General features: G+C 39.7%; 2 protein-coding genes across 3 annotated transcripts in view; both read left to right on the top strand.

The window, feature by feature from the left end:
- The window catches only part of LOC130929725 (rho GTPase-activating protein 29-like), a 100446-nt gene extending 95235 nt beyond the window's left edge, over nt 1-5211 (top strand). For both annotated transcript variants that reach the window (XM_057857146.1, XM_057857147.1), the window contains one exon: nt 51-5211. In XM_057857146.1, coding sequence (XP_057713129.1) covers nt 51-977 — 927 coding nt within the window. In that variant the 3' untranslated portion in view covers nt 978-5211. The remainder of the gene's footprint in view (nt 1-50) is intronic.
- A 6355-nt stretch (nt 5212-11566) lies between these two features.
- LOC130930078 (retinal-specific phospholipid-transporting ATPase ABCA4) overlaps nt 11567-25834 on the top strand; it is a 71778-nt gene continuing 57510 nt past the window's right edge. Inside the window, exons 1-7 of the mRNA XM_057857792.1 lie at nt 11567-11674; nt 16105-16207; nt 16276-16369; nt 19323-19464; nt 19535-19671; nt 19790-19917; nt 21177-21374. Of these exons, the coding sequence (XP_057713775.1) occupies nt 16142-16207; nt 16276-16369; nt 19323-19464; nt 19535-19671; nt 19790-19917; nt 21177-21374 (765 nt within the window). The 5' untranslated portion in view covers nt 11567-11674; nt 16105-16141. The remainder of the gene's footprint in view (nt 11675-16104; nt 16208-16275; nt 16370-19322; nt 19465-19534; nt 19672-19789; nt 19918-21176; nt 21375-25834) is intronic.

Here is a 25834-nt window from a genome sequence, read left to right as displayed (position 1 = left end):
CCATTTAATTGAAATTGAGTTTCTCATTGCCTTTTCTCCTCCCTGTTTAGAATTCCAAAGTATACAAGAGGTTCTCCTCCGTGATCCCGTCCACTCACATCCTGGATGAGGTCCAGGAGGTTCAGCCGGGTACCGATGTGACAGACTCATCGGATGCCGTCAACGGTGTCGCCGAGGGAGCAAGTCTCCAAAAGTCGGGCCACGCCGCTACCGCTGACTACGCGCCATCACCGTCCCCTTCCAAGGTCCAGCTCAGAGTCCATCGAGCCCGGCCATCGACCCGTCCCCTCAGCGTACCTCTGGAGCACCTGCCTACACCCGCAGAGCACACCGAATCAGAGGCGGATCCTATCGCGCAGACACTACAAGCGGCGGCCAACACCGGCTCGTCCCGAGTCAGCGCCTATTACATCACGCCCTTCATCGATACTCGGGCCATGCAGCGGCGGACTTGGGACAGGAAATACAAACATTACGACGTGACGCCCAGGACCGCCATGATTGTGGCCAAGCTACCCGGCACTGGGACAGCTTCATCCCTGCTCTCTGCCGCCACCGGCGGCGCCGTGTTTCCAGACAATCCCTGCGCCGTGTCCGTTAAACCCGCTTGGACGTTCAAACGGGACGAGCTCACATCAGCATCGGTTTTGTCACACAAACCCCCGAGGACTCTGCAGCCTCCCCCGGGAACCTTCTACAGGCCCCCTATCAGCAGGGCCAGGACGCTGCCCGACTGGACCACTACAACCACTACCACCACCACAACCGCGACCACTGTGGCGGCAGCCGGTCTCCCGCCGACACGCCTCCAGACGCAGGACTCCACAGACAGCGCCATTGACGCTGGGGCGGCTTCATCACCCCCGCAGTCGCCACCCCCTGACAGTCCCGAAGACCTGGACGCAAAAACCGTCTACCAGAGACTGCGACCTCGACGGCTGCAAGAGCTTGAGCACAGAGAGGCCCACTTTGTCTAATAAATTGACATTTTTCCCACCAAAGCAACATTTCCGAGTGCTAATATATAATAACATTCCTGAGCCTTACCAGTCTCAACAAAACCAAGAGCAGGAGAAAGCAAGAGAAAGACTTAACCGTTGCCGTCTTTGTGTCCCAATATTGTCAACCACAATGCACTTCATGCAGCTTTTCTAACTCCAGATTTCTAAGCTACATATTTTTTCACCACTTTTTCATTTGCTGCATTGTGTTCTACCAAGGAGAATAAGGGACACACGGAAAAGGAAAAAAAAATGTTGAAAGAATATATTTGGAGGGGGAAAAAAATCATAAATTGTATTTTAATCCCCCAAAAAATCTCAGCCAAAAACTATTTCTAGAGGGGAAAGATGTGATTTTTTTTTTTTTTTACATTACAATGTTAACCCTTTATAGGGCTAGTGGCTATTTTTAGTAATTTATAAAACCCTTCCACTTACTTACTAGAATATTAGCGTTTATAGTAGCCATATACATGACCAAAAAGTGATGTCCTCATATGGACGCCAGTTTTCAATTACTATTACAGTGGTACCGCTACATATGAATTTAATTCGCTCCAGGACCTGGATTTTATTTTATTTATTTTTTTATTTTTATTTTATTTATTTATTTTTTTTTTTAGGACCTGGATTTTAAATCGAAATGGTCAGATGTCCAAGCAAGATTTTCCTATAAGAATACATTACAATTCAATTAATTCGTACCACAGCCCAAAAACCTACGCTAAATCCTTAATAAATACAGCAGGTACAATTACAAATAGCCATAACACATAGAAAAACAAATACAAAATAAATACGAATCTGAATAATAATAATTAGTTGGGGCTTTGCATAGCAAAGGAAAGGCAAATTTATTTATATAGCACAATTCAACACAAGGCAATTCAAAGTGCTTTACATCACATGCAGCTAATAAAAATCACATTAAATCAATAGAACGTAAAAACAAAGACAATCGAAACAGGAAATAAAATTATACATAAAAATCGCATTTAATCACGAAAAAAAATACAGCTACTACTAATAATGATTGAAACCAGCAATGGAGATAAAGCGAGGTGCGGAAGAGTGCGAAGGTTTGAGTTATCTTTTCATGTTCTGTTGTTGTTGCCGTTGGCTACAGCGGACAATAGCCATCCTGTGTTGCAAAAGTTCTGAAGTAAATGATCGAAAACCCGACGAAGCTGGCGAGTTCCTTGCCGATGTTGCAATAATAAAAATTATAAGTCCTCGCGATTGTAGACATTTTCGGCCGTATTGTCGAGCCAGTTCCCTGACGCCAACTCCACTCTCATATTTTTTTTTTATCATTTCCCTTTTAATTTCAGTGTTAAGCGTCGCCTTTTTTCTTTTTTCACCATCTGCACTTCCTTTCTTAGGACCCATGTTGATTCGTCTCACAAGAAAGTCTGCAATGCGTTCGTCTTGTGGGAAAGCAATGAAATTGCGACGCTTTCATAAATTGTCGTATTTCGAGTCGTAATATGTCGTGACAAACGACGAGTCAAATTTTACGTTGGATGTCGAAAGATCGTATGTCGAGGTACCACTGTTGTTTTTTTTTAATTGATTATAAATTAATACAATGTTAATAAAAACTTCAAATTTAAATACAGTCTGGTTATGGCCCCCAAAAGTGGATTGTTTTATTTTTTTATAATGTCATAGTATTTAGATGAGTACCCTCTAAATGGTTGAACATGTGTGTGTGTTTTTTTTTTTTTTTTTGTAGATTTTTTTTTTCACAAAAAATGTCATATTTTTGCCAAGTAAAATTTTTGACTTTTTTTGTGTTTGTTTTTAAGTAAAATGTTATTTAGAGTTTCAAATGGGAAAGTATTTTTCAGTATATGGAAAAAAAGATTTCTTGGGGGGAAAAAAATCCAGCTAGGATAAAATCAAGTAGGATTTTGGATGGAAAAGAATGCATCACATCTTTATTTTATTTTATTTTTTTTGCTTATTGGCTGCCATTGACAGCAATAGACGTCTAATCTATTTGAACTGGAAGGAACGAATGTTAGTCTGCTGCCAGCACTCCTAGTTCAAATGAATTGTATGTCTACAGTTGATAAACTCATTTTCAATCACAGCAGAAAGTTGAAACGAGCCACATATTGGGATATGTCGTATCGTCAATGACGCTGACAGACTTTATGAGAATACGGCTGTTTGCGCACTCAAGCAAGCAAGCAAAAAGGACCAACTGAAATATCTTGAAAAAGGACATTCTGGTTATTTTTAAACCCATATATATTGTCTTGCAAACCTGATTAAATCACTTCAAAGGTTATGGAATTATTGTTTAAAAATGTATTGCATGGATAACCTTGATGCATAAATCATTATTTTGGGGGGGCAAAGGTTAGATAGTAATAGAAAGTTACAGGAGAAAATGGTCATTTCGCTCGCAGGGGAAAAGGTTGTGATTTTTTTCGTGTGCTGAGTAATACGGTTTATATTAAGAAGCAGACGCACAGTGCCCTCCATAATAATTGGCACCCCTGGTTAAGATGTGTTTTTTAGCTTCTAATATTGTTTTTAATTCAAATAATATGGGACCTTAATTGAAAAAAAGAGAAAAATCCAACCTTCAACACAAGTACATTTATTCAGTGGGGAAAAAAATCCCACGTAAAGAAATAATTATTTGACATCAAATAATGGGTGTCACTATTATTAGCACACCTGGTGTTAATACTTTGTACTACCCCCTTTTTTCCAACAAAACAGCACCTAATCTTCTCCTATAATGTTTCACAAGCTTGATTTTGTGTATGGTGAACCATTTCTGTGTAGATTTGGCCATATTGTCTTGCTGAAAGACCCAGTGACGACCCATCTTCAGCTTTCGGGCAGAGGGCAACAGATTTTGATTTAAAATGTCCTGGTATTTCAAAGCATTCATGGTGCTATGCACCCTAACACGGTTCCCAGGGCCTTTGGAAGCGAAACATCCCCACAGAATCACTGACCCACCCCCATACTTCACAGTGGGTATGAGGTGCTTTTCAGCATGCGCATCTTTTGTGGCACGCCAGACCCACTTAGAGTGTTTGTTGCCAAAAATGCTAAATCTTGGTCTCATCTGACCAAAGCACACAGTCCCAGTTGAAGCCTGGGAGCTAATAATTGTGACACAGATTATTTGATGTCAAATAATTATTTCTTTATGTGGGATTTTTTCCCCAATGAATAAATGCACTTGTATTGAAGGTTGGATTTTTCTCTTTTTTTCCATTAAGGTCCCATATTATTTGAATTAAAAAAATATTAGAAGCTAAAAAACACATCTTAACCAGGGGTGTCAATAATTATGGAGGGCACTGTATTTTTAAAAGCATACTTTTTCGGTGGCAAAACAGTCATGAGTCATGTTATCCTTGAAAGTTTGTCTTTTCAAACAAGCTGCGATGTTATTTGAGCTTTTTTTTTTAACTGAGTCTTTTGAGTAAGACAATTTTAATATTTAAAATTTTCAGAGGGTAAGTGAAGTAGGTTGGCTGCACGAAGATGATTTTTTTTTTTTTTTTTTAAGTTCAGGAATGGAGAGAGCTTGATGAATGCACGAGGGCAAGTGTGGCTTAGGTTAAAAAACGAATTCTGGAAAGTTTAATTTATTTTGAAGTGTTTTTTTTTTTCTTGTAATTTTCTTGGAGAAATATGACATTTGTGTATGGAAAAAAATGTGTAGCCAATTTGAAAGTTTCACACAATATTCTTTTTCGAATAATAGTGTTTATATGACCTATTTTTGCTTTGTTTTTCATTGCTTGCCCCATATTTTTTTACTCTTGTAATTTTCTAGCTGTTCTCGCTGCATAATTTGTCACGAAAAGAAGCCAACTGTACTGTCTTGAAATGAGTAATTTCAAATGAAAACTAACTATATTTCGGTTAATTGTAATTTGAAAATTGTGGCTCTGTTCGTGCAATATTGTGACATCCTTTTAGGGAAAAAAAACAGCTTTATTCCTGTGTCATTACAACTTTATATTTTGTGTGGGTTTTTTTTTTTGGTGTTATATCCTTTTCCATGAGTCCCTGTTATTCCTTGGTAGCTTTGTTGTGATTGGTACCTCCTGTTGTGGATATGTAAAGCATATTTATCTATTGTCATTTTACTCTCTGTGGTGCGTGTTTGCCGCATCCCATTGTGGTGACCTCCCCGATGACGTGCGGCCTTTCTTGCCGCAGATTAAAAATATTGAACTGCAAATTCCTTCTTTGACAATTTTTAGTGCCTCTGACAAAATGTGTAGGAATGTTACAATTTTCTGTCTGTGCTTTTATCCGTTATACTCACTTTTTAGGTAGGTTTTGTGTGGTATGTTAATCACTGGGCATCTATAATTGTGAAAAAAAATATTATCGTAATCTCATTATTAGAGGTAGACCGATATTTCGGGCTGATATATGCAAGGGCGTAGGTTTGCATAGGGACGAGAGGGACAAAACACTACTAACTTTTCAGGATGCTGAAATAGTCCCCACCAACTTTTAAGCAACCTGATTTGCATGATATAATGATTTTTAGATAATTTAGATCGTCTTCCCATATGTTGTAAGGATAAAATTAATGAATTATTTTCATTATGTTCAGACTTACACTTACCCTTTTTCACTTGGTGAATATGCCGGTCCATTTTCTTTCTCCCTCAAACGCATGTGTGATTGGCTGATGACTTAACACACACACTCAATGCGCCGCCTCTTCCGCCCCTTTCCGAGAGGAGGGATATTAAAAGGTTTTTCAGCCAGCAGCAGCCACCGTAAGTAATGTAAAAAGACGTCAATATTGTGGAGTTGGGGTACACACCACTATTTTTGCTACTTAAAGTCCGACTTGCATCAGAATTAGCAGAACATTAAACTATGAATTTGCTAACCTGCTCAAGTAGGGAGCTGCTTAGAGATGTATCCTGCTGTATGTGTTTTCTACTGTTTATGTAAATTGTGAGAAATGTAGTGAACTGAGGTTTAGCTTCTTCACACCAATTTAGATTTTTATTTTATTTATGTTGTCTTAAAGCAGCCCGGTTGAGTTTGGCTGTGCTTGTGGACACAAACAGTAGTGTTTTACCTGAGGGAAGGCTCCAATTTTATTAGTCCAGACATTTATTCTGCAAGTTTTCAAAATGTTTCTTTGGTAGTTTTTGAAAACAAAGGTTGGAATCAAACAGTGCATCACCTGAACCAATACACATGAAAGTTAGTATAAGTCAATACAGATTAATTTTTTGCATTGATCATTTAGCCTATCAATTAATTAGGTTCATATTTGTGAGAAATGTAGCCCCGACACCCGTTGACCCAATCTGTTTGGTCTTATTAATGTCCTAGCAAAGAGTGTACATTCAGGTTATGCTGTTATATTGTCCCTACCAACGTTGAGACCAAACCTATGCCCTTGGATATATGGACTTTTTTTTTCCAACATCGGCCTTTAGCCGATGAATACAAAAGATAAAAAAGGATTTTGTTCAGGCATATGTGTGGGCAACTGTGGCCACCGCTAACTGATGGTAGGACCCCGGAAGGACCCTGAAGCAGCTTGAAGGCAGGCTGCAGGGTTTAAAAATTCAGGCAAAATCCAGGCTTATTTCCTAAATTAATCCTTTTGGCATAAAATGTTGACTTAAAAAAAAGTTACGTTTCTACTTATCATTATAAATAAATAAAATATCTTGAAGTGAAAAAAAAAGAATGTTTGAGATTGCTCTAGAATTAAAATAAGGAAAAAAAAAAAAAATTTCGTGACACGTTTGTCAGGGCGAGGCATGAACGACCGAGCAGTATCGTCGGAGCGAGGGCTAGGAACTTCGGAGTCTCCTGGCGGGACAGCAGCGGTGTCGTCGGCGTCTGCCGGCGGCACAGCAGCGGCGTCGTAGCCGTCTGCTGGCGGGACAGCAGTAGAGTCTGCTTGGAAACCAGGAACTGAGTCTGCTGGCGGGACAGCAACGGAGTCTGCTGGCGGGACAGCAGCGGGGTCGTCATCGTCTGCTGGCGTGACAGCAGCGGGGTCATTGTCGTCTGCTGGCGTGACAGCAGCGGGGTCGTCATCGTCTGCTGGCGTGACAGCAGCGGGGTCGCAGGAGTCTGCTGGCGGGACAGCAGCGGAGTCGCAGGAGTAAACAGGAGCGGTCGGCGCGGGCACAGGACTGCGGGGAGTCGGGCACTTGACTGCGGGGAGTCGGCGCGGGCACTTGACTGCGGGGAGTCGGCGCGGGCACTTGACTGCGGGGAGTCGGCGCTGGCACGGGACTGCGGTGAGTCGGCTCGGGCACTGGAACGGAGGCCAGACGGCGAGGCGTTGGGACGGGGACTTGGCGACGAGGCGCCGGGAGGGGCACCTCGGGCAGCTTAGACATCGGCGCAGGAGACCAGGACGTCGGCACCGCAGCGTGCCGTTGGCGTTGACGACCACGCTGAGGCTACTGGCGAGTGCCTTCAGGTGGCAGAACAGCCTCATTAGGCCGCAATGACCCTGGGCGACCCCGCAGACCACCCAGAGGGGGTCCCCGATAGATGGCCCAACGAGACCCCAGGTAGGAGTCTCTGGGCAGGAGCTCCGAACGGGACACAGAGGTAGGGGGGTAGAAAGAAAAACGATCAGAGGGAACAGAGGCTGTGAAATCAAAATCCGGGTCAGAGTCAGAATCAGAATCAGAATATAGGAGATCATATAAATTATGATCCTCCTCAAAATCAGAAAAATCAGAGTCCAACAAAATGTGCTGTGGTCGGGTTCGGGTTGATGGCCGTCGGCGTGCCTGCCGAAAATGAATCTTTCCCGCTGGGTCCACAATTGGTTGCGTCATTCTGTCAGGGACGCGGGCAGGCAGGCAGGTTGTGTGGACCCAATTGCAGGGAAACAAAAGCGGCAAGGCAGGTGAACTTAAAAAACGTTTAATGATATCTAACAAAAACACAAAGTACAACCAAAAGCACTGAGGATCAAAAGGGCAAGATTCAAACAAAACTTACTTAAATCGGAGGGACTGATACACGAGGGCTTGGACAGGGCTTGACTCAGACACCGACACAGACAAGGGGTAACGACACAACGAGGAACAGGTGAGCACAGGAGGATGCAGACTTGAGGATACACTAGGAGGTAGAACAGGTGAAATCAATGGGCAATCACAGGGACAAGTCACACTAGGAGAAAACCAACACAAAACCTAACAACATTTTGTTGTTGTTGCTGTGTACTACATCTACAACCCCTTGTCAAGAGTCAAGAATCTGCATTGGACAAGCTGATGATGCTGGAACTTTTGCTTGGAGCTGTTCAAGTGAGATTTACAAAGATGACTGCCTGAAGAAGACATCAAAATTCCCTCAGTCCTTGATGATATGGGGCTGCATGTCAGGCAAAGGCACTGAGGAGATGGCTGTGATTAAATCTTCAATACATGCACTAGTTTACATTGAAATTTTAGACAGCTTTCTTATCCCTTCAATTGAAAATATGTTTATTTTCTAAAATGACAATGCATCATGCCACAGAGCTAAAATTGTTAACGCATTCCTAGGAGAAAAAGTCATCCAGTCAATGTCATGCCCTGCAAATAGCCCAGATCTCAACCCTGTTGATAACCTGTGGTGGAAATGGAAACAAATGGTCCACAGTAAGGCTCCGACGTGCAAGGATGATCCGGCAACTGCAATCAAAGAGAGTTGGCACCAAATTGATGAAGAATACTCATCAAGTCCATATCTCAGAGACTGCAAGCTATCATAAAAGCCAAAGGTGGTGCTACTAAATACTAGAGATGTGTTTTGATTGATATTTCTTTGTTTCTCATGATTCCATATTCCCCCCCCCCCCCTCAGAATGGAGTGATTCCATATATATTTCCATGCACTTGCTCTATAAAATTAACATTTACTGACCACCACAATGTTTTATATTCATTTCTTTTAGTGTTTCTGAATGCAGAAGAATTGCACTTTTGAATAATTCATTATTTTTTCAATCTTTTTATCTGAGTTTGTTCTACAGTGGGGCAAATAAGTATTTAGTCAACCACTAATTGTGCAAGTTCTCCCGCTTGAAAATATTGGAGAGGCTTGTAATTGTCAACATGGGTAAACCTCAACCATGGGAGACAGATTGTGGGGAAAAAAAACAGAAAATCACATTATTTGATTTTTACAGAATTTAATTGCAAAACATGGTGGAAAATAAGTATTTGGTCAATACCAAAAGTTCATCTCAATACTTTGTTTTGTTCCCTTTCTTGGCAACAACGAAGGTCAAACGTTTTCTGTACCTCTTCACAAGCTTTTCACATACTGTTGCTGGTAATTTGGCCTATTCCTCCATGCAGATCTCCTCTAGAGAGGTGATGTTTTGGGGTTGTCGTTGGGCAACACGGACTTTCAACTCCTTCGACAGATTTTCTATGGGGTTGAGATCTGGAGACTGGCTAGGCCACTCATGGACCTTAAAAATGCTTCTTATGAAGCCACTCCTTTGTTGCCCTGGCTGTGTGTTTGGGATCATTGTCATGCTGAAAGACCCAGCCACGTCTCGTCGTCAATGCTCTTGGTAATGAAAGGAGATTTTTACTCAAAATCTCTCGATACTTGGCCCCATTCATTCTTTCCTTTACACAGATCAGTCGTCCTGGTCCCGTTGCAGAAAAACAGCCCCAAAGCATGATGTTTCCACCCCCTTGCTTCACAGTGGGTATGGTATTCTTCGGATGCAATTCAGTATTCTTTCTCCTCCAAACACGAGAACCTGTGTTTCTACCAAAAAGTTCTATTTTGGTTTCATCTGACCATAACACATTCTCCCAGTCCTCTTCTGGATCATCTAAATGCTCTCTAGCGAACCGCAGATTGGCCTGGACGTGTACTTTCTTCAGCAGGGGGACACGTCTGGCAGTGCAGGATTTGAGTCGCTGGCGGCGCATTGTGTTACTTTGTTACTGTGGTCCCAGCACTCTGTAGGTCATTCACTAGGTCCCCCCGTATGGTTCTGGGATTTTTGCTCACCGTTCTTGTTATCATTTTGACGCCACGGGGTGAGATCTTGCACGGAGTCCCAGATCGAGGGAGATTATCAGTGGTCTTGCATGTCTTCCATTTTCTAATAATTGCTCCCACATTTGATTTCTTTACACCAAGTGTTTTACCTATTGCAGATTCAGTCTTCCCAGCCTGGTGCAGGTCTACAATTTTGTCTCTGGTGTCCTTTGACAGCTCTTTGGTCTTGGCCATAGTGGACTGTGGAGTGTGACTGACTGAGGTTGTGGACAGGTGTCTTTTATACCGATAATGAGTTAAAACAGGTGCCATTAATACAGGTAACGAGTGGAGCCTCGTTAGAAGAAGTTCGACCTCTTTGACAGCCAGAAATCTTGCTTGTTTGTAGGTGACCAAATGTTTATTTTCCAGTCTAATTTGGAAATAAATTCTTTAAAAATCAAACAATGTGATTTTTTTTTTTTTTTTCCACATTCTGTCTCTCATGGTTGAGGTTTACCAATGTTGACAACTACAGGCCTCTCTAATCTTTTCAAGTAGGAGAACTTGCATAATTGGTGGTTGACTAAATACTTATTTGCCCCACTGTACATGATGAAATCTCTGAGGGAGCGCTCGTCCTAGACTGGTGATTCCATACTTTTTGCTATGGGTTGTATAACATGTAAATCAGTGTTACAGGAGTTTGAATTTTTAACACTGAATGTTTTTCAGCATCAAAATTCAGTCACATCAATTCAGCCAAAAAACAATCAGTAGCGAACATTCTGTCGCATTAAAAAATCATTTGCAAAGAATTGAGTTGAAACCTCTAGGTTACCAGGGAAATTAATGGATCCCAGTCTCGTTTTTATAGAACAATCACAACATTATGTGACCAACTTTTAATTTACTCAGTCGACATACTCACTGAAGACATAGCTGAGTGAATATAGTCTACTGCTGCTGCTTCTACCTCTTCTTGGGATGACAGAAATAACTGAGTCTGTGTCACGTGACCAGTGGAGACAGCGTTAACCAACTTGATTGCCTGGTTGTCCGATGAAGGAGACTGGGATGGATTGCTTTTCCCTGATTACCCGGATTTTTTTTGCCGCTAAATTTTAATACAGAGAAAATTCAGTGTTGAATGCCCATGCTGAATTGATTTAGTGTAAAAAAACATACTACAACATACATCCATGGCACAAATTTACTTCCATACACACACTCCCAAAATGTTGACTTTTAAAAATAATAAATACAGCTTTATCGAGAAAATAATATTTTGTTTTCTTAATATTTTGACTGTTTTTCCCCAAGAAAGTAATCTGATTTCCAGAGATTCACTCAAAATATGACCTTATTCTTCAATAAACAGCATAATTGGAGGGGAAAAAGAGCTCTTAAATTGAATTCAGTGGGTATCCAACTTTCATTTTCTCTTCTCTTTTAGTTGTGTGTTAAAACTGGATGATGACTTGTCGTTTTTTTTTTTTTTGTTTGTGTTTTTTGCATTGGGCCAGAGTTGAGCTGGGAGATTAGAGCAATCAGATTAGGAGCGTTGCTGTTTCTGTGGCCGTCACTGCTGAGCGGAGCACCGTTGGTCGTGTGTACGAGCAGCATTGTCCACCTTCCATTTGCCTAGTGGTCTACATGCGGGGTTCCTCAGATACGACGCCCACTCTCAGGTTGGATTAAACACGCACATGCTTACGACTCTTTTATTCAGATGGTCACCTCCTTCTTTGTCATGTTGGAGCATTGGGTGAAACAAAATTTAAAGAATACGGTCGAATGAGGCGTAACTTGCTCTTTGGCTTGAAATGATTATTTACTATGTAGATTGTAATGTTGTTAATTACAGTATGTGTAATAATTGGTTGTGGACATTTTTTCATTTTGGAAAAAAAAGTTTTCCATAATTTTTTTTCCCCCCTCAAAATTGTTAGAATTTATTTTTTAAAGATTGTCGCTAGTACTCTTGTAGATTATTATCATTATTATGCTATTTTCTTGGTAAAACGTGACTTAACTCTGGTTATGATCGGATTTGTTTCTTGAAATATATGTCTGTAGAAGAAAAAATGTAATGGATTTTTTGTAATACATATACCTTTATCTCCCCAAAATTACTACAGCTTTTATTTTCACATTTGTAAACATTACATTTTTAAATAGCTCTTCAGTGTCGACATCTTTTTGTTGTTGTTATTGTATCTAAAAAATACATAGGTCTCCAAATAGTGAAACTTTATTCTTTTTTTCTTTTTTTTTTAATAAATATATGCCATTTACATATAAAGCATATCATTTTGTTTTGCCTTCAAGCTTCATTTCTATCAGCTCTTATTTTATTATTATCCCCACCGCCACCACCACCTGCAACCAGAATATGACATCATAGCATGCATTCCAAACAAATTACACTTCATGTTTTGTCATTGTCTGCACCTCACCTGGTTGGGAATTACACGTTTTTACAACATTAGTTTCATGTTATTGTTCTAAAGTCTGTTGTTAAGCCTGCAGTCATGCTACATCAACCAATGACAGACAAAAAGTCTGCACCATCATGTGGCAAAACTAAAGCATTAGGTTTCATCTTGCATTGTACTACTAATTTTTTTTATCTTTAAAGAAGGATTTTTCTTTTTTAAATCTGAGAATAATACAGAGCCCTTAAAGGGACATTGTTAAAAAAAAAAAAAGATTTTTTAATGTTTCTTATTTGGATGAGAAACTTTCTCGTTTGGATGAGAAAATCTCATTTGGATGAGAAAGTTTCTCGTTTGGATGAGTGACTCTCATTTTAATAAGAAAGTTTGTCGGTTGGATGAAAAACTTTTGGATGAGTACATTTCTCCATAGACTTCATATTGATGAGTATATTTCTCCATAGACTTCATAATGATATTGACGAGACATCGGGTGGGGGGTCGATTAAAAGGGCGCCTATCTCTGTCATAGCTGACCGAGTGGAAACATGGACAAAGAGCTTTTTACTTTGAAAATTATTGTGAATAAATGCTTAAATCCCTGAATTCTTTATAGATATGGATGTAAAACAGTCTCAATTCTTGGCTAAAAGCAAAAAAACGTGCAGTTAGTGTTATTTTACGGAAATATGTCGAATGTTGTTTCGGATAGGGAGAAAATCATGCTTTTGTCAGGTAGTTTCTTTCTCCTTTTACTTTGTATTGGTTTTCACCTGTATTTTTCCTTTGCAGTACACGGGGATAGGGGAACACCTAACAAATGTGCTGCTAGTCTTTAAGCCACTGTGGCGCCGCCTTATCATCACGAAGAGGGTTTTACGTTGAAAATTCATGTGAAGAAAAGCTAAAATCCCTGATTTCTTTATAGGTATGGACGTAAAACAGTCTCGATTCTTGGTTAAAAGCAAAAAAAAAAAGAGCACAAAACGGGCTGTTAGCATTTATTTTACGTAAATATGTCGAATATGCTGCTCGTCTTTAAGCCACTGTGGCGCGGCCTTATCACTCCAAAGAGCTTTTTACATTGAAATGTCTTGTGAATAAATGCTTAAATCCCTGAATTATTTATAAATATGGATGTAAAACTGTATCAAGTCTTCATTAAAAGAGAAAAAAACAAGTGTAGGTTATATTTATTTCACGTAAATAATGTGAACTATGATGCCAATGCCTTAGCAGCTAATTCCATTTTTTCACATTCTAAATGCATGTATGGTACGAAAAATATAATAATTATCTTGAATCATTGAACAAATCACTCCTGAGACAATCCTTCCTGTTTGTATGTTGTCCCTTTTTCATACTTTTTGAACCGAAATTCACCGTTAGTTCGCGTTAGTTCGTGGGTTTGTGAATAGCTCCTCTTGATGTGAGCAACCCCCTGTTTGACGGAGTTGCACAGTGCATGTCCAAGCTGACCCGTCAATAATGATGATGTCTATGACTTATTAAGGAAAAGAAATCCAATTTACTTACAAAAATACACTTTCTTTTCAAAAGTTTCATCAAGAAAAAAATATTTATCCCCTCTTAATTTATCTGTCATCTATAAAACGTTTAATTTATTCATCTTTTGAACCGCTTATCCTCACGAGGGTCGCAGGGGTGCTGGAGCCTATCCCAGCTAAAAAGGGGCAGGATGAGTTCAGGATGAAACCTGCCGTTCATCTTGAACTAGTTAAAACGCGTTAGTCTTTTTTACCTATTGATGACTTTTTCTTGCTAATTACAACCTTGAAAAATGCAGTACATCTCTAAAAAAAATCAGCATGTTTCTTTAATTTTGAAAAACATACCTTTTCATCTAGAAATTGAAAAAGCTTACGAGTGCAGATGACGCCACACTTAAATTTATACAGGGTGACTCAAAAAAAAAAAAGGAACTATCACAATCCAATTACACCAAGAGTGACGGAGGAAAAATATTTTATTCAAAGTAAGTGAAACCACAAAACATATTATTTAAGAAACAACTATAGAATTTTCATTTGAAAAGTATGTCCTTTGAATGGCTTCATCCTGCATAAATACATTCTTGAAATCTGCTGTTAACCTAATAACCACTGTCAGGGGGGTCACTAGACCTACCTAATACAATACTGGGGCACTGGCGAGCGAGCAAAATTTTTTTTTTTTAGCACTTACTCTCATTAAAAGTCAGAAATAGCGTTTTAAACTACATATAGGCTAATGAAACCAAAATACACGTTTCTGTCAAAAAGTGACGTTTATGATGCCTAGGTGGGTTACCTAGCTTCACTCTCTCATTCACCCTTGCTTATTTATCCTTGGTGCGAGCAAATAACTTTCTAATATCCATTTGATATCTAATATCCAAGAGTAATGCTGTTTGAGTCGAATAGAAATTAAAAGAAAAATACGACATCTTGTTGCAGATTACTGGGACTTCAGTAATAAATGAAATGCTTGTAAAACAGCTAGAAATTATGATGAGCACATGTGCAAAATTGTTAGCACTTATAAAGATAAGGGAATTAATTTATACAGATTGACTCTATTCACTTTGGGCGTATAAACAAATAGCAATAAATAGCATCAGTATTGATACAGTTTAAATACCACATATCATATTAACACAATATTAGACAAAGCTCTTGAGTGAGAGCCTCTGACTCAAATCACATTTAATTGTAATTGTATTCATAGCCAGTTAGCTAAAAGACAGCAGCTAATCTGCTACTTCAATTTGCAGCCAGAGTAGTTTACCGCATTTAAATGCCTGATAATTAAAGAGTAAAGTTGAACCATTTAAATTCAGGCGACCAAAGAAACATCAACACGGAGGTAAAAACAAACAACAAGGATGGGCAGTTTATCTGGCAGGTGGGTAGATGTAAATTGCACCGTCGACTGTATGACAGGCAGCTTGGCACACCCATCCGAATATTGATGCTGCATTCATGTGTTGTTGAAGTAATAGAAAAAAAATCTACCACATGGTGTCTATAAAAGCGCCAAAACAGTCACTCAACTTGTGATGTATTGTTGGCGCATTAAAATAAGCTACGCTTCTATGTAGCAACCATACTGTATTTTTATCCCACAGTACGACTTTACAACACATCAGAACGATTTTCTAACTTGGGAACTCAGATCTCACGATACACATGAACGCATCATATCTTCCGAAAGTGCTTCGCGGAAGTATGAACTCATTTGCCGATCACAGCCAAAGTTACATGCATAAATTACCATATTAAGGAGTCGTGCAGATTCTGTATATAGAGTGAATAGAGTAGTATGACCAAATTACCGGTAGATAGGCACATTCTGTATATTATATAGACGTGAAACTCCAAAGGATTTTTTTCCCTTTCTTACTGGTAAAAATTTATACTGAGCCACTACAGATTAATACTGGGGCACATGCCCCAGTGAATTATGTCTGGCGATGCCCATGACCGCTGTTGAAAAAACAGGACAATATTTTTCTTCCATCACTATATTGCAGTAAGGGCTGTTGTTTTGGTTCACAATAGAGTTCTAATGGATCCACCAGTTAACACATAAGCAGATATCTGGGTCAATAAAATGATATCATTACACTTTAATGTTTTAGTGGAAAGTGAGCCTCTTAAGTAAAATGGGCCGACTTTTTGCAGGTCTAACAAAGTCACATGACCCCATCCGAGGGGAGCCATGAAGACGGGTTCTCAAATCCGCCTGTTGCTCTGGAAGAACTGGACTCTGCGAAAGCGGCAGAAGGTAACGTCATTCCAAATGGTGATTTGACTTGCAATCCAACTGAAAAATAAGTCAGCTATTTATTACAGATTCGGTTCCTAGTGGAGCTCTTTTGGCCGGTAATGCTGTTTATTTGCCTGGTATGGCTGAGGAAGGCCAATCCGCTCTACCAGCAGCATGAATGTAAGCGCACGATAGTTTGTCACTCAACTGCTAATGGAGAAGGCATCGATTTTACAGTTGTATGAAAAAGTACCTGAGCCTTGTGGAATTTCTCATATTTCTGCATAAAATCGCCATTAAATGTGATCTGATCTTTGTCAAAATCATACAGATGAAAAAACAGTGTCTGCTTTAACTAAAACCAACCAAATATTTATAGGTTTTCATATTTCAATGAGGATAGTATGTAAACGATGACAGAAGGGGGAAAAATAAGTAAGTGAACCATAGCATTCAATATTTTGTAGCCCCCCCCTTTGGCAGCAACAACATCAACCAGACGCTAACTGAAGCTGCAGATCAGTCTGGCGCATCGATCAGGACTAGTCTTGGCCCAGTCGCCTCTACAAAACTGCTGTAGTTCAGTCAGATTCTAGGGATGTCTGGCATGAATCGCTGTCTTTAGGTCATTCCGCAGCATCTCAATGGGGTTGAAGTCTGGACTTTGACTTGGCCACTCCAGAATGTGTATTTTGTTCTTCTGAAACCATTCTGAAGTTGATTTACTTCTGTTTTGGATCATTGTCTTGTTGCAGCATCCATCCTCTTTTTAGCTTCAGCTGTTTGACAGACAGCCTCAGGTTTTCCTGCAAAACATCCTGATAAACTTTTGAATTAATTCTCCCATTGATGATTGCAAGATGTCCAGGCCCTGAGGCAGAAAAACAGCCCTAAATCATGATGCTTATTCCACAATGCTTCACGGTGGGGATGAGGTGTTGATGTTGGTGAGCTGTTCCAATTTTCCTCGACTCATGACGTTGTGTGTTGCTCCCAAACAATTAAACTTTGGTTTCATCAATCCACAAGATATTTTGCCAAAGCTTCTGTGGAGTGTCTAAGTGCCTTTCTGCGAACATTAAACGAGCAACAATGTTTTTTTTAGACAGCAGTGGCTTCCCGCGTGGAGTCCTCCCATGGACACCATTCTTGGCCATAGTCTTACATATAGTGTATGTGTGCACAGAGATATTGGATTGTGCCAGTGATTTCTATAAGTCTTTAGCAGACACTCTAAGGTTCTTTTTTACCTCTCGTATTCTGCACTGATCTCTTGGCGTCATCTTTGGTGGACGGCCACTCCTTGGGAGAGAAGCAACAGTGCCAAACTCTACATTTGTAGACAGCTTCTCTGACTGTCGATTGATGAACATCCAGACTTTTAGAGATGGTTTTGTATCCTTTCCCAGCTTTACACAAATCAACAATCCTTGATCACAGGTCTTCAGACAGCTCTTTTGACCGAGCCATGTTGCACATCAGACAATGCTTCTCAAGACATTTCTTACCATGTGTGTGTTTTATAGTGGGCAGGGCAGCTTTAAAGCACTCATCAGTGACTGGGCACACACCAGACTTAAAATGTATGATAAAAATTGGTTTCAATTGCTCTTTAAGTCTCCTTAGGCCAGTACTTCTCAAATAGTGGGGCGCGCACCCCTGGGGGGGGCGCAGAGCGATGCCAGGGGGGCGCATGTGACCTCGGGGAACATGCATTTTTTGTTTTTTTGCCGTACTGGAATAAAGTGTACTTGCACATCCACTCAGTAGGTGGTAGTGGCGCTCTCATTTTCAGAGTGCGCGCAGTATTTTTGAACTAAGGAAGAGCACTCAGCACCACACACAGAAAACAGATATGAAGAGTAGTGTGCCACCGCCGTTTTCGAAAGCCGTTTTCCGACCGGACTCACTCACGCAGCGACCCACTGTCTTGTCCGGTTCTCACGTCGCCGCCCGAAAAGTGCCATTTTCGGCTTAGAATCGTCACGACGACCGCCCTCACCTACGGTTCTACCTCGGCCGCCGAGAATGCGCTTTTTTCGTGCCGTTTGCCTTTTAGCTTTGACTTTTAATATAGTGGGTGATGAGGAAAGACCACTGTTTACTGTGTCTAAAAATAATTATAGCGGACAGCCAGAAGCCAAATCAATTAAGACATTTAAAGACATTAGACCCCAATCTCATTGATAAGCCGCTTGATTGTTTTTCAGTGAAAACGTGCCGAATATTGCCAACAATTGTCCTGCTTTGTCAGTGTTATATCAGTAATCCACTGAGCATTGTTAGCATGCTCATTGAAAAATAACTCCACACCATTGCAAAGGAGGTAAATACTGTGAGCCGCAAAAATAAAAGCTGTCCTGTCCAAGGACACTTTTTTTTTTCTTTTATTCAGTTTTGTTTTTTCGGTCAAATTTTTTGGCATATTGTCCTCATGAGTGAATGTTTCTAATCAATTTTAATTTGTTATTTTTTACTGATTTTATTACATTTTATTTTTCTGTATGGTCAAAAATGTACCTTGAGTGTATTTTTTACAGTTTGGATGTGACTTTTTTTTAAATTCAGGCAAATTGATGCACGTCAAGTCTTCTCTGTTACAAACAAAACAATGTTAATAAAGTTATACTTTATTATAAGTTGATCAATGTTACTTTTTCTCTTTATTAGAAAAAAAAAGGAAACAATGTTAGGCAGATGCGTATTTATAATAGTAATTTTATAGACAAATGATACTATTTACAGTGGCGGCAGAGAGTTTGGGGGGGCGCGAAACATTTACGTCTTCCTTGGGGGGGCGTGACAGAAAATAATTGAGAAGCACTGCCTAAGGCGAAGGAATCACTTACTTATTTTTTCCCCTTCTGTCATTGTTTGCATGCTATACTCATTCAAATATGAAAACCTATGAATGTTTGGATGGTTTTAGTTAAAGCAGACACTGTTTTTTCATCCGTGTGATTTTGACAAAGATCAGAACACTTTTGATGGTGATTTTATGCAGAAATGTGAGAAATTCCAAAAGGTTCAGATACTTTTTCATTCCACTGTATATGGACAAAATTAAACAAGTGAAACAAGATATGTCTAGTCTAAGTCTGATTTCCACGCCACTGAAATGTTCTCCTTCCAGGTCACTTCCCCAATAAGGCCATGCCGTCAGCAGGCGTCCTTCCTTGGATACAGGGCATCTTCTGCAATGCCAACAACCCTTGTTTCAGACACCCCACCAGGGGGGAGTCTCCAGGGGTGGTATCCAACTACAATAATTCAGTGTGAGTGCCCTACTTTATTGTCTGTTCTTTATCGTCAGTGTTGGCCTTACTGTTTTATGTCTTGCTTCAGTCTGGCTCGGTTTTATGCTGACATCTTGGACATGTTCAATGACACGGAGGTGCGCCAGCTAGGGCGTCTGTGGCAGGAGGTGTCTACATTCTCTAACTTTATGGACACGCTACGGAACAACCCGACCGTCACGTCAGGTGTGATGTCCTCCCTAAGAGCCTCTAATTTGGACGTGGACTCCATTTCAAAAATAGAGTTTGCCCATATCGACCAAAAGAATGGGTAACAGCTCAGGTACATTGTGGTTGCCTTCAGGTCGTGGACTGAAGATTGAGGACATCTTGAAGGACGATGAAGTTCTGACAGCATTCTTGCTGCGGGACGCCGGGCTGTCCGAGTCGATTGTTTACCAGCTGACCAATGCCGAGATCCGAATTGAGCAGGTCAGGCTTGCCGGAAAAAATGCTAGTGATTATGCGTTTTTGTCCAAGTTAAAGTCAGTACAGCTTATTCAACTCATTGGCTGCCTTTTTGGACAATTAACGCCCAATCTATTTGGACGTCTATCCCTGTCAATGGCATCCATTGAACTTGATTTACAATATACCATGTTTGGATGGGCAGAGTAAAGGTGACAGGTATTTTTTTTTGTGTGTGTTTATTTTTATCAGATTATTTACTCATCAATTCAAACACTAGTTTTACATATTTTAATAAATTTGATTATAATTTATTCTTTATACTTATTTGATTTTATTGAATCTTCACAAAATTGTTTGATAAGTTAGTATAGTATACTGAAGTCACTAACCAGTCAAATCAATATTTAAATGTATGTAATTATTAATATATTCAATTATATACAATACATCCCAGCAAGATGTATAATGTTAAGTGGTACTTATATAATTCCTATAATTAATTAAATTCTTAAAATAATATAATATATAATAATAATAATAACTGTCTAAATTTTTTTTCATTTGGATTTTTTAGCTAGTTTTACTCACTGAAATAGCAGTTAAATATTTTTTGTGTGATATATTTTAATTATTTATCTAGTTTATTGAAAGTCATTGTTGTTTCAATATGAACGTTCAACATTGAGCAATTATTATTACTTGAATTAATTATTGATACAATTTTAAAAACCCTACTCTTGTCATATTACTTTTTTATTATAGTTCTTTAACATTTTTGTTTATTCATTTTTATTTTTATTTATTTACATTAATTAAAAGTACATTTTTTTACATTTTATTTTTTTTAATATTTTGATTTTCAAAACCAAATCTTTAAATTTAATAAAATAAATAGTATTTTACTGAAATCCGAATACATTAAAAACAAAAAAGAAAAACGAAGCACACTTTTATTACACAATTACTTGAATTCCTTTTTTAAATTTCAAAATTAATCTTGATGAACATACAGAGCAATAATAAATGACTGCAATTTATAACTTGTAAGTTAATTTAGTAAATATTAAGACTATATATTTTAAAATAGTTAATATAAATATTTAAAATACATTTATATTTAGAATTTTTAAAAAATATTATAGATTACCAAAAAAAATTGTATTATTTATATTTTGAATTTTCTTTTAATATTATATATTATAAAACAAATACACAATGTAGTGTTTTCTGTGATATTGTACGCTTTTTCCCTTTCCGTCATTATTTGGTCTTTTTTTCAGTTTGCATCGGGGGTCCCGGCCCTGCAGCTGAAGGACATCGCTTGCAGCCAGGCACTGCTGGAGCGCTTCATTATCTTCCCGAGCCGGCGGGGGCTCCATGGGGTCCGCAACGCCATGTGCGCGCTCAGCCAGCCGCGGCTACAGAAGATAGAAGACGCGCTCTACGCCAACGTAGATTTTTTCAAGATTTTCCGACTGGTGAGAGTGCCCGCGTTGTGGTCCTGACTCGCCATCCCTAATAAAGTGGCCCTTAGTGCTCAGCAGGTGACTCAGGCTTTATCCCTCTTGCCCTTGTTTCCCTAATGGGCTTACGTCGAGCCCCGCCCATCCGCGCTAAGACGTGACAGGCGTCGTCGTGTCTTGGCCTAGGCGTACCACCACATACAACATCGTAGATGAATTTTATTTATTAGTTAATTCTTGAAGAATTTTGAGCAAACTCAGCAAATGATTTTATTCTGAATTATTTTATTTTATAATTAGATTAATGTAATTAGAATTTTCGGTCACTTCGTACTAATATTGGGGCATTGTCGGTTCACCTGTTTTTTAACATATCGGTTGCCATTGACGGTGCCAGACGTCCAATCCATTTAGACTGGAATGGGCGAGTGCACGTGCGTCAGTTCAGATGATTTGGATATACAGTGAGAAGCAGAAGTATTTGCACCCCTTGTGATTTTGCAAGTTCACCCACTTAGAAAAAAGGTAGAGGTCTGAAATTTCAATCATAGATGCATTTCCACTGATAAGAGACATAATAAAAAAAAAATCCGGAACTCACATTTTATGATTTTTCAATAATTTATTTTTAATTTACTGAGATTCATAAGTATTTGTGCCTTTGAGAAACTCAGTGCTAATATTTAGTGCAGGAGCCATTGTTTGCAATTACAGATGTCAGAAGCGGAAACGGGGATTTTGGCCCATTCTTCCACACAAATCTTCTCGAGATCTGTCAGGTTTCGGGGCTATCACGAAGTTTCAGCTCCAGCCGAAGATTTTCTATTGGATTGAGGTCTGGAGACTGGCTAGGCAAGTCCAGAATCTTGATAGCTTTTTACGCAGCTACTCTTTGGTCTGCTAGGCTGTGTGCGTCAGATCATTGTCATGTTGGAAGATCCAGCCACGACTCATCTTCAGGTCTCTGAATGAGGGAAGGAGGTTGTTGCTCACCATTCATACTCTGCTTTATACAGTACAGTCGTCCTGTCCCCTTTGCCGAAAAGTAGCCCCAAAGCATGAAGTTTCCACTCCCATACTTCACAGTGGGGAAGGTGTTCATGGGAATCTAGTCATTCTTCTTTTTCCTCCACACACTACGAGTAAAATTTGTAGGGGTGCACGATATTCATTTTTTCAAACCGATACCAATATCAATAACTTCCTGCACCTTAAGGCCGATACCGATACGATAACCGAAAATATATGATTTTTCGATATATATTCGACTTAGTTTTTGAACACCTGTTGGTCAAAAATGAACGAATGAATGAATGAATTTATTGTCATTGTCATCATAATCATAATCATTGACAGTTTCAGAGTGTGGAATTTGCCCAAAAGAAAGACGATGACAGACAAAGGAAAGACGGGAAAAAGCAAATGCTTATCGATACCCGTCCCCCAACAGCCCGGGACGCACAGTCAAGCATGTTTGTGTTACAGTCCAGTTATTATCAGTTTTTTTGTTTGTTTTTTTTTTCACATATCATTCAAAAGTCATTGATTGCCATGGAATTTCAGATATTGTCAATTTGAGTGGGTTCATTGTATCAGTTGATGTCCATGTTGGTGTAGGGAGTTTAGCTTATTTCTATATTTCTTAAACTTCTCCTCGCAGGCCCTGTCCTTGGGAGATAAAATACTCATACAGCGCTGTTTTCTTTTTGCAAGCATTGATAAGCGTCTTGGTCATCTAAGGTTTGTTTTGCATTATTTGTCTCGTGGGATAGGCAGATGGTCGGTGATATCACAGCAATGTTGTATCCGTGCAAATTAAAGTCAGTTCCTATGTTTTCATTAAGCCAGGTTTCTGAGACGGCAATAACATCAAACTTGTTATTGAAGCTCTGTAGATATGCGTCAATGCTTTCAAAATTTTTGTATAGACTCCTGGCGTTGAAGTGGATTTGTTTCAGCTTACCATCCACATCCATGGAATTGTAGTACTGTTCCACTGTGTAGTACTTACGGTTGTTCGACATGTTATTGTAAAAGTTGAAGTCAGGATCAAGATTATCAGTTGGGTCATCATGGTACTCATCAATCTGGTCATCCAAAAGGTGGTAACAGGTGTCATCATTAATTTTCGACTGAGGTCAGCTCTTCCAGGCTTCTCACGACTCTTATCTTCATGTCTTGCGACTTGACAAGGATTTTGCAATCAGAGACCCAGGTGCTAGCAATTTTCCCCTCTTTTTTGAGCTGACTTGCTTTTCTCACTATGTGGGCATTTCGGCGAGTCAAGTTGCCATTCTTGCTCTTGTGGTCTGCCAACTTCACGACCACAGTCGCCGGTCCTCTCCCCCCAGTTGGGAGCAGAAAGCAGTGACGGACGTCCTGCGGGTCCACCTTTATGCCAAATTCTTGCAGCTTGGCAATTGCCTGTTGAGCCACAGGTGGGCTAGCGGCCTCGGCATATGATCTGGGCGTCAGTTGTAATCCAGAGATGATGAGATCATTTGCGCGTCTTCCTTGGTTGAGATCATCAGCCAGAATTTCCAGCCTTTTGATGCGAGCCTCCTTCTCCTCAACCACTTGCTTGAGCTTCTCGTTTTCAGCGCGCATCAGCTGTAATTCTTTCATGTCTTCCCGATTCTGGCTTTGAATCAGGTTAGTCAGAGAAGCCTCCAGGTTGGCCAGAGAGGCCACTATTTTCTGGATGGAGGATTTGACTTCATCCAGATCCTCGGTTTCAGAGTTTTCCTAGTCATACTGGAGTCGTATTTTTCAGGCTGGTCCCAGCCCTGAGCGCTTATCAGTTAAGAAAGGAGCGTGCTTTCAGGAGCTCAGAATGTGCGTCTGTACACTTCGAGCGGTTAGACAGCAATCAAATACTAGTGGTTGATTCAGCATAGATTTGCCTTTGACCGAACCAGAATTTTCATGATGACATGAACATCATTATAATGAACAAAACAAAGACAAGAACAGTTTTGACTTCAAATAAAGTGCCCATATTATTTTTTTCAAATGAATATAATTTGAGTCTATCCCAATCAATCAGTCAGTATCATTGACGATGTGTTCCCCTGAACCATGAGCACTGATCTAAAACAAACATAAACCCAATAGGTATTGTGCTTTGTCAGCAGATAAAACATTTGGTGCAACAGGAGAGGAGACTTTTGTCGTCATGGGCCATGAAACAAATTTCTTAACCTGGCAATTATACTATAGAACAGCAAGCCTGTCAATAATCAAAAGGCCTCTCAAGAACTTGTAAACATAATACTGTAAAACGCAAATATTTGCTGATTGTCATAGTAAAGTTTATAACTCAGTGAAGGTAAACTACGGCCTCTAGAACAGAACAAAACTTTGCATACTGGCAAAACAGGAGTGGAAACAAACGTACTCATCCCAATCCGACACCGTGCCAAAATTATTATCAATAGGCCCGATAACATTTTGTTATCGGATTTATTGGGATGACGTCATAATTCCTATTATCGGACCGATAATTATCGTGCACCTCTAAAAATTTGCACCAAAAAGTTCTACTTTGGTCTCATCTAAACACATGACTTTCTCCCATGACCCCTCTGCATCATTCAGATGGTCCCTGGCAAACTTCAGGCCCTCAAATGTAATGGCTTCAACAGGGGAACCTTCTGAGCAATGCATGATTTTAAACCTAGTGACAGTAGCCTTTGAAACTGTGCATCGAGCTCTCTTCAGATCATTGACCAGCTCCTGCCGTGTAATTCAAGGCTGAACCCTCACTTCTCTCATCATGAGTGATGCCCCACGAGGAGAGATTTTATATGGAGCCCCAGTCCAAGATATATTATTAGTCATGTTTAGCGGTTTCCATTTTCTAACAATTTCTGCAACTTTTGATTCATTCTCACCATGCTGCTTTCCAATTGTCCCATAGCCTTTTCCAGCTTTTTGGAGCTCAGTAATTTTTTCTCTTGTGTCTTTCGAAAGCTCTCTGGTCTTGCCCATGATAGCATTTGGATTATGACTGACAAAGGTGACAAAAATAGCTCAAACTGATGGTGGATGGGTGGTTACTCATGCGGTAAAGGTGTTCTTTTTTTAAGTTAGACTGACAACTCTTTGAATGGGGTGCAAATACTTGTGAACCCCAGTTAATTACAAATTAATTATTAAAAAATCATCCAATGTGAGTTCCGGATTGTTTTTAAATTATGTCTCTATAAGTGGAAATTCATCTATGATTGAAATTTCAGACCTCTACCTATTGTCTAAGTGGGTGAACTTGCAAAATCACGAGGGGTACAAATACTTCTGCTCCTCACTGGATGTCTTTGTCAATGACAGGCAATAAGTAAATTTTGGGTCACTTCGTTGTTAATTTTAAGGTATTTACAGGTCACTTCCTGTTTATTTGGGCCATTTCTAGGTCACTTCCTATTGATTTCAAGTCACTTCTTTTATTCAGGGTCACATTCTGATTATCTGGGGCA

The sequence above is a fragment of the Corythoichthys intestinalis genome, chromosome 14 (assembly GCF_030265065.1).
Source record: "Corythoichthys intestinalis isolate RoL2023-P3 chromosome 14, ASM3026506v1, whole genome shotgun sequence".
NCBI classification, from domain to species: Eukaryota; Metazoa; Chordata; class Actinopteri; order Syngnathiformes; family Syngnathidae; genus Corythoichthys; species Corythoichthys intestinalis.
The sequence above is the reverse complement of the archived record's forward strand: the minus strand, read 5'-3'. Positions and strand labels throughout refer to the sequence as shown.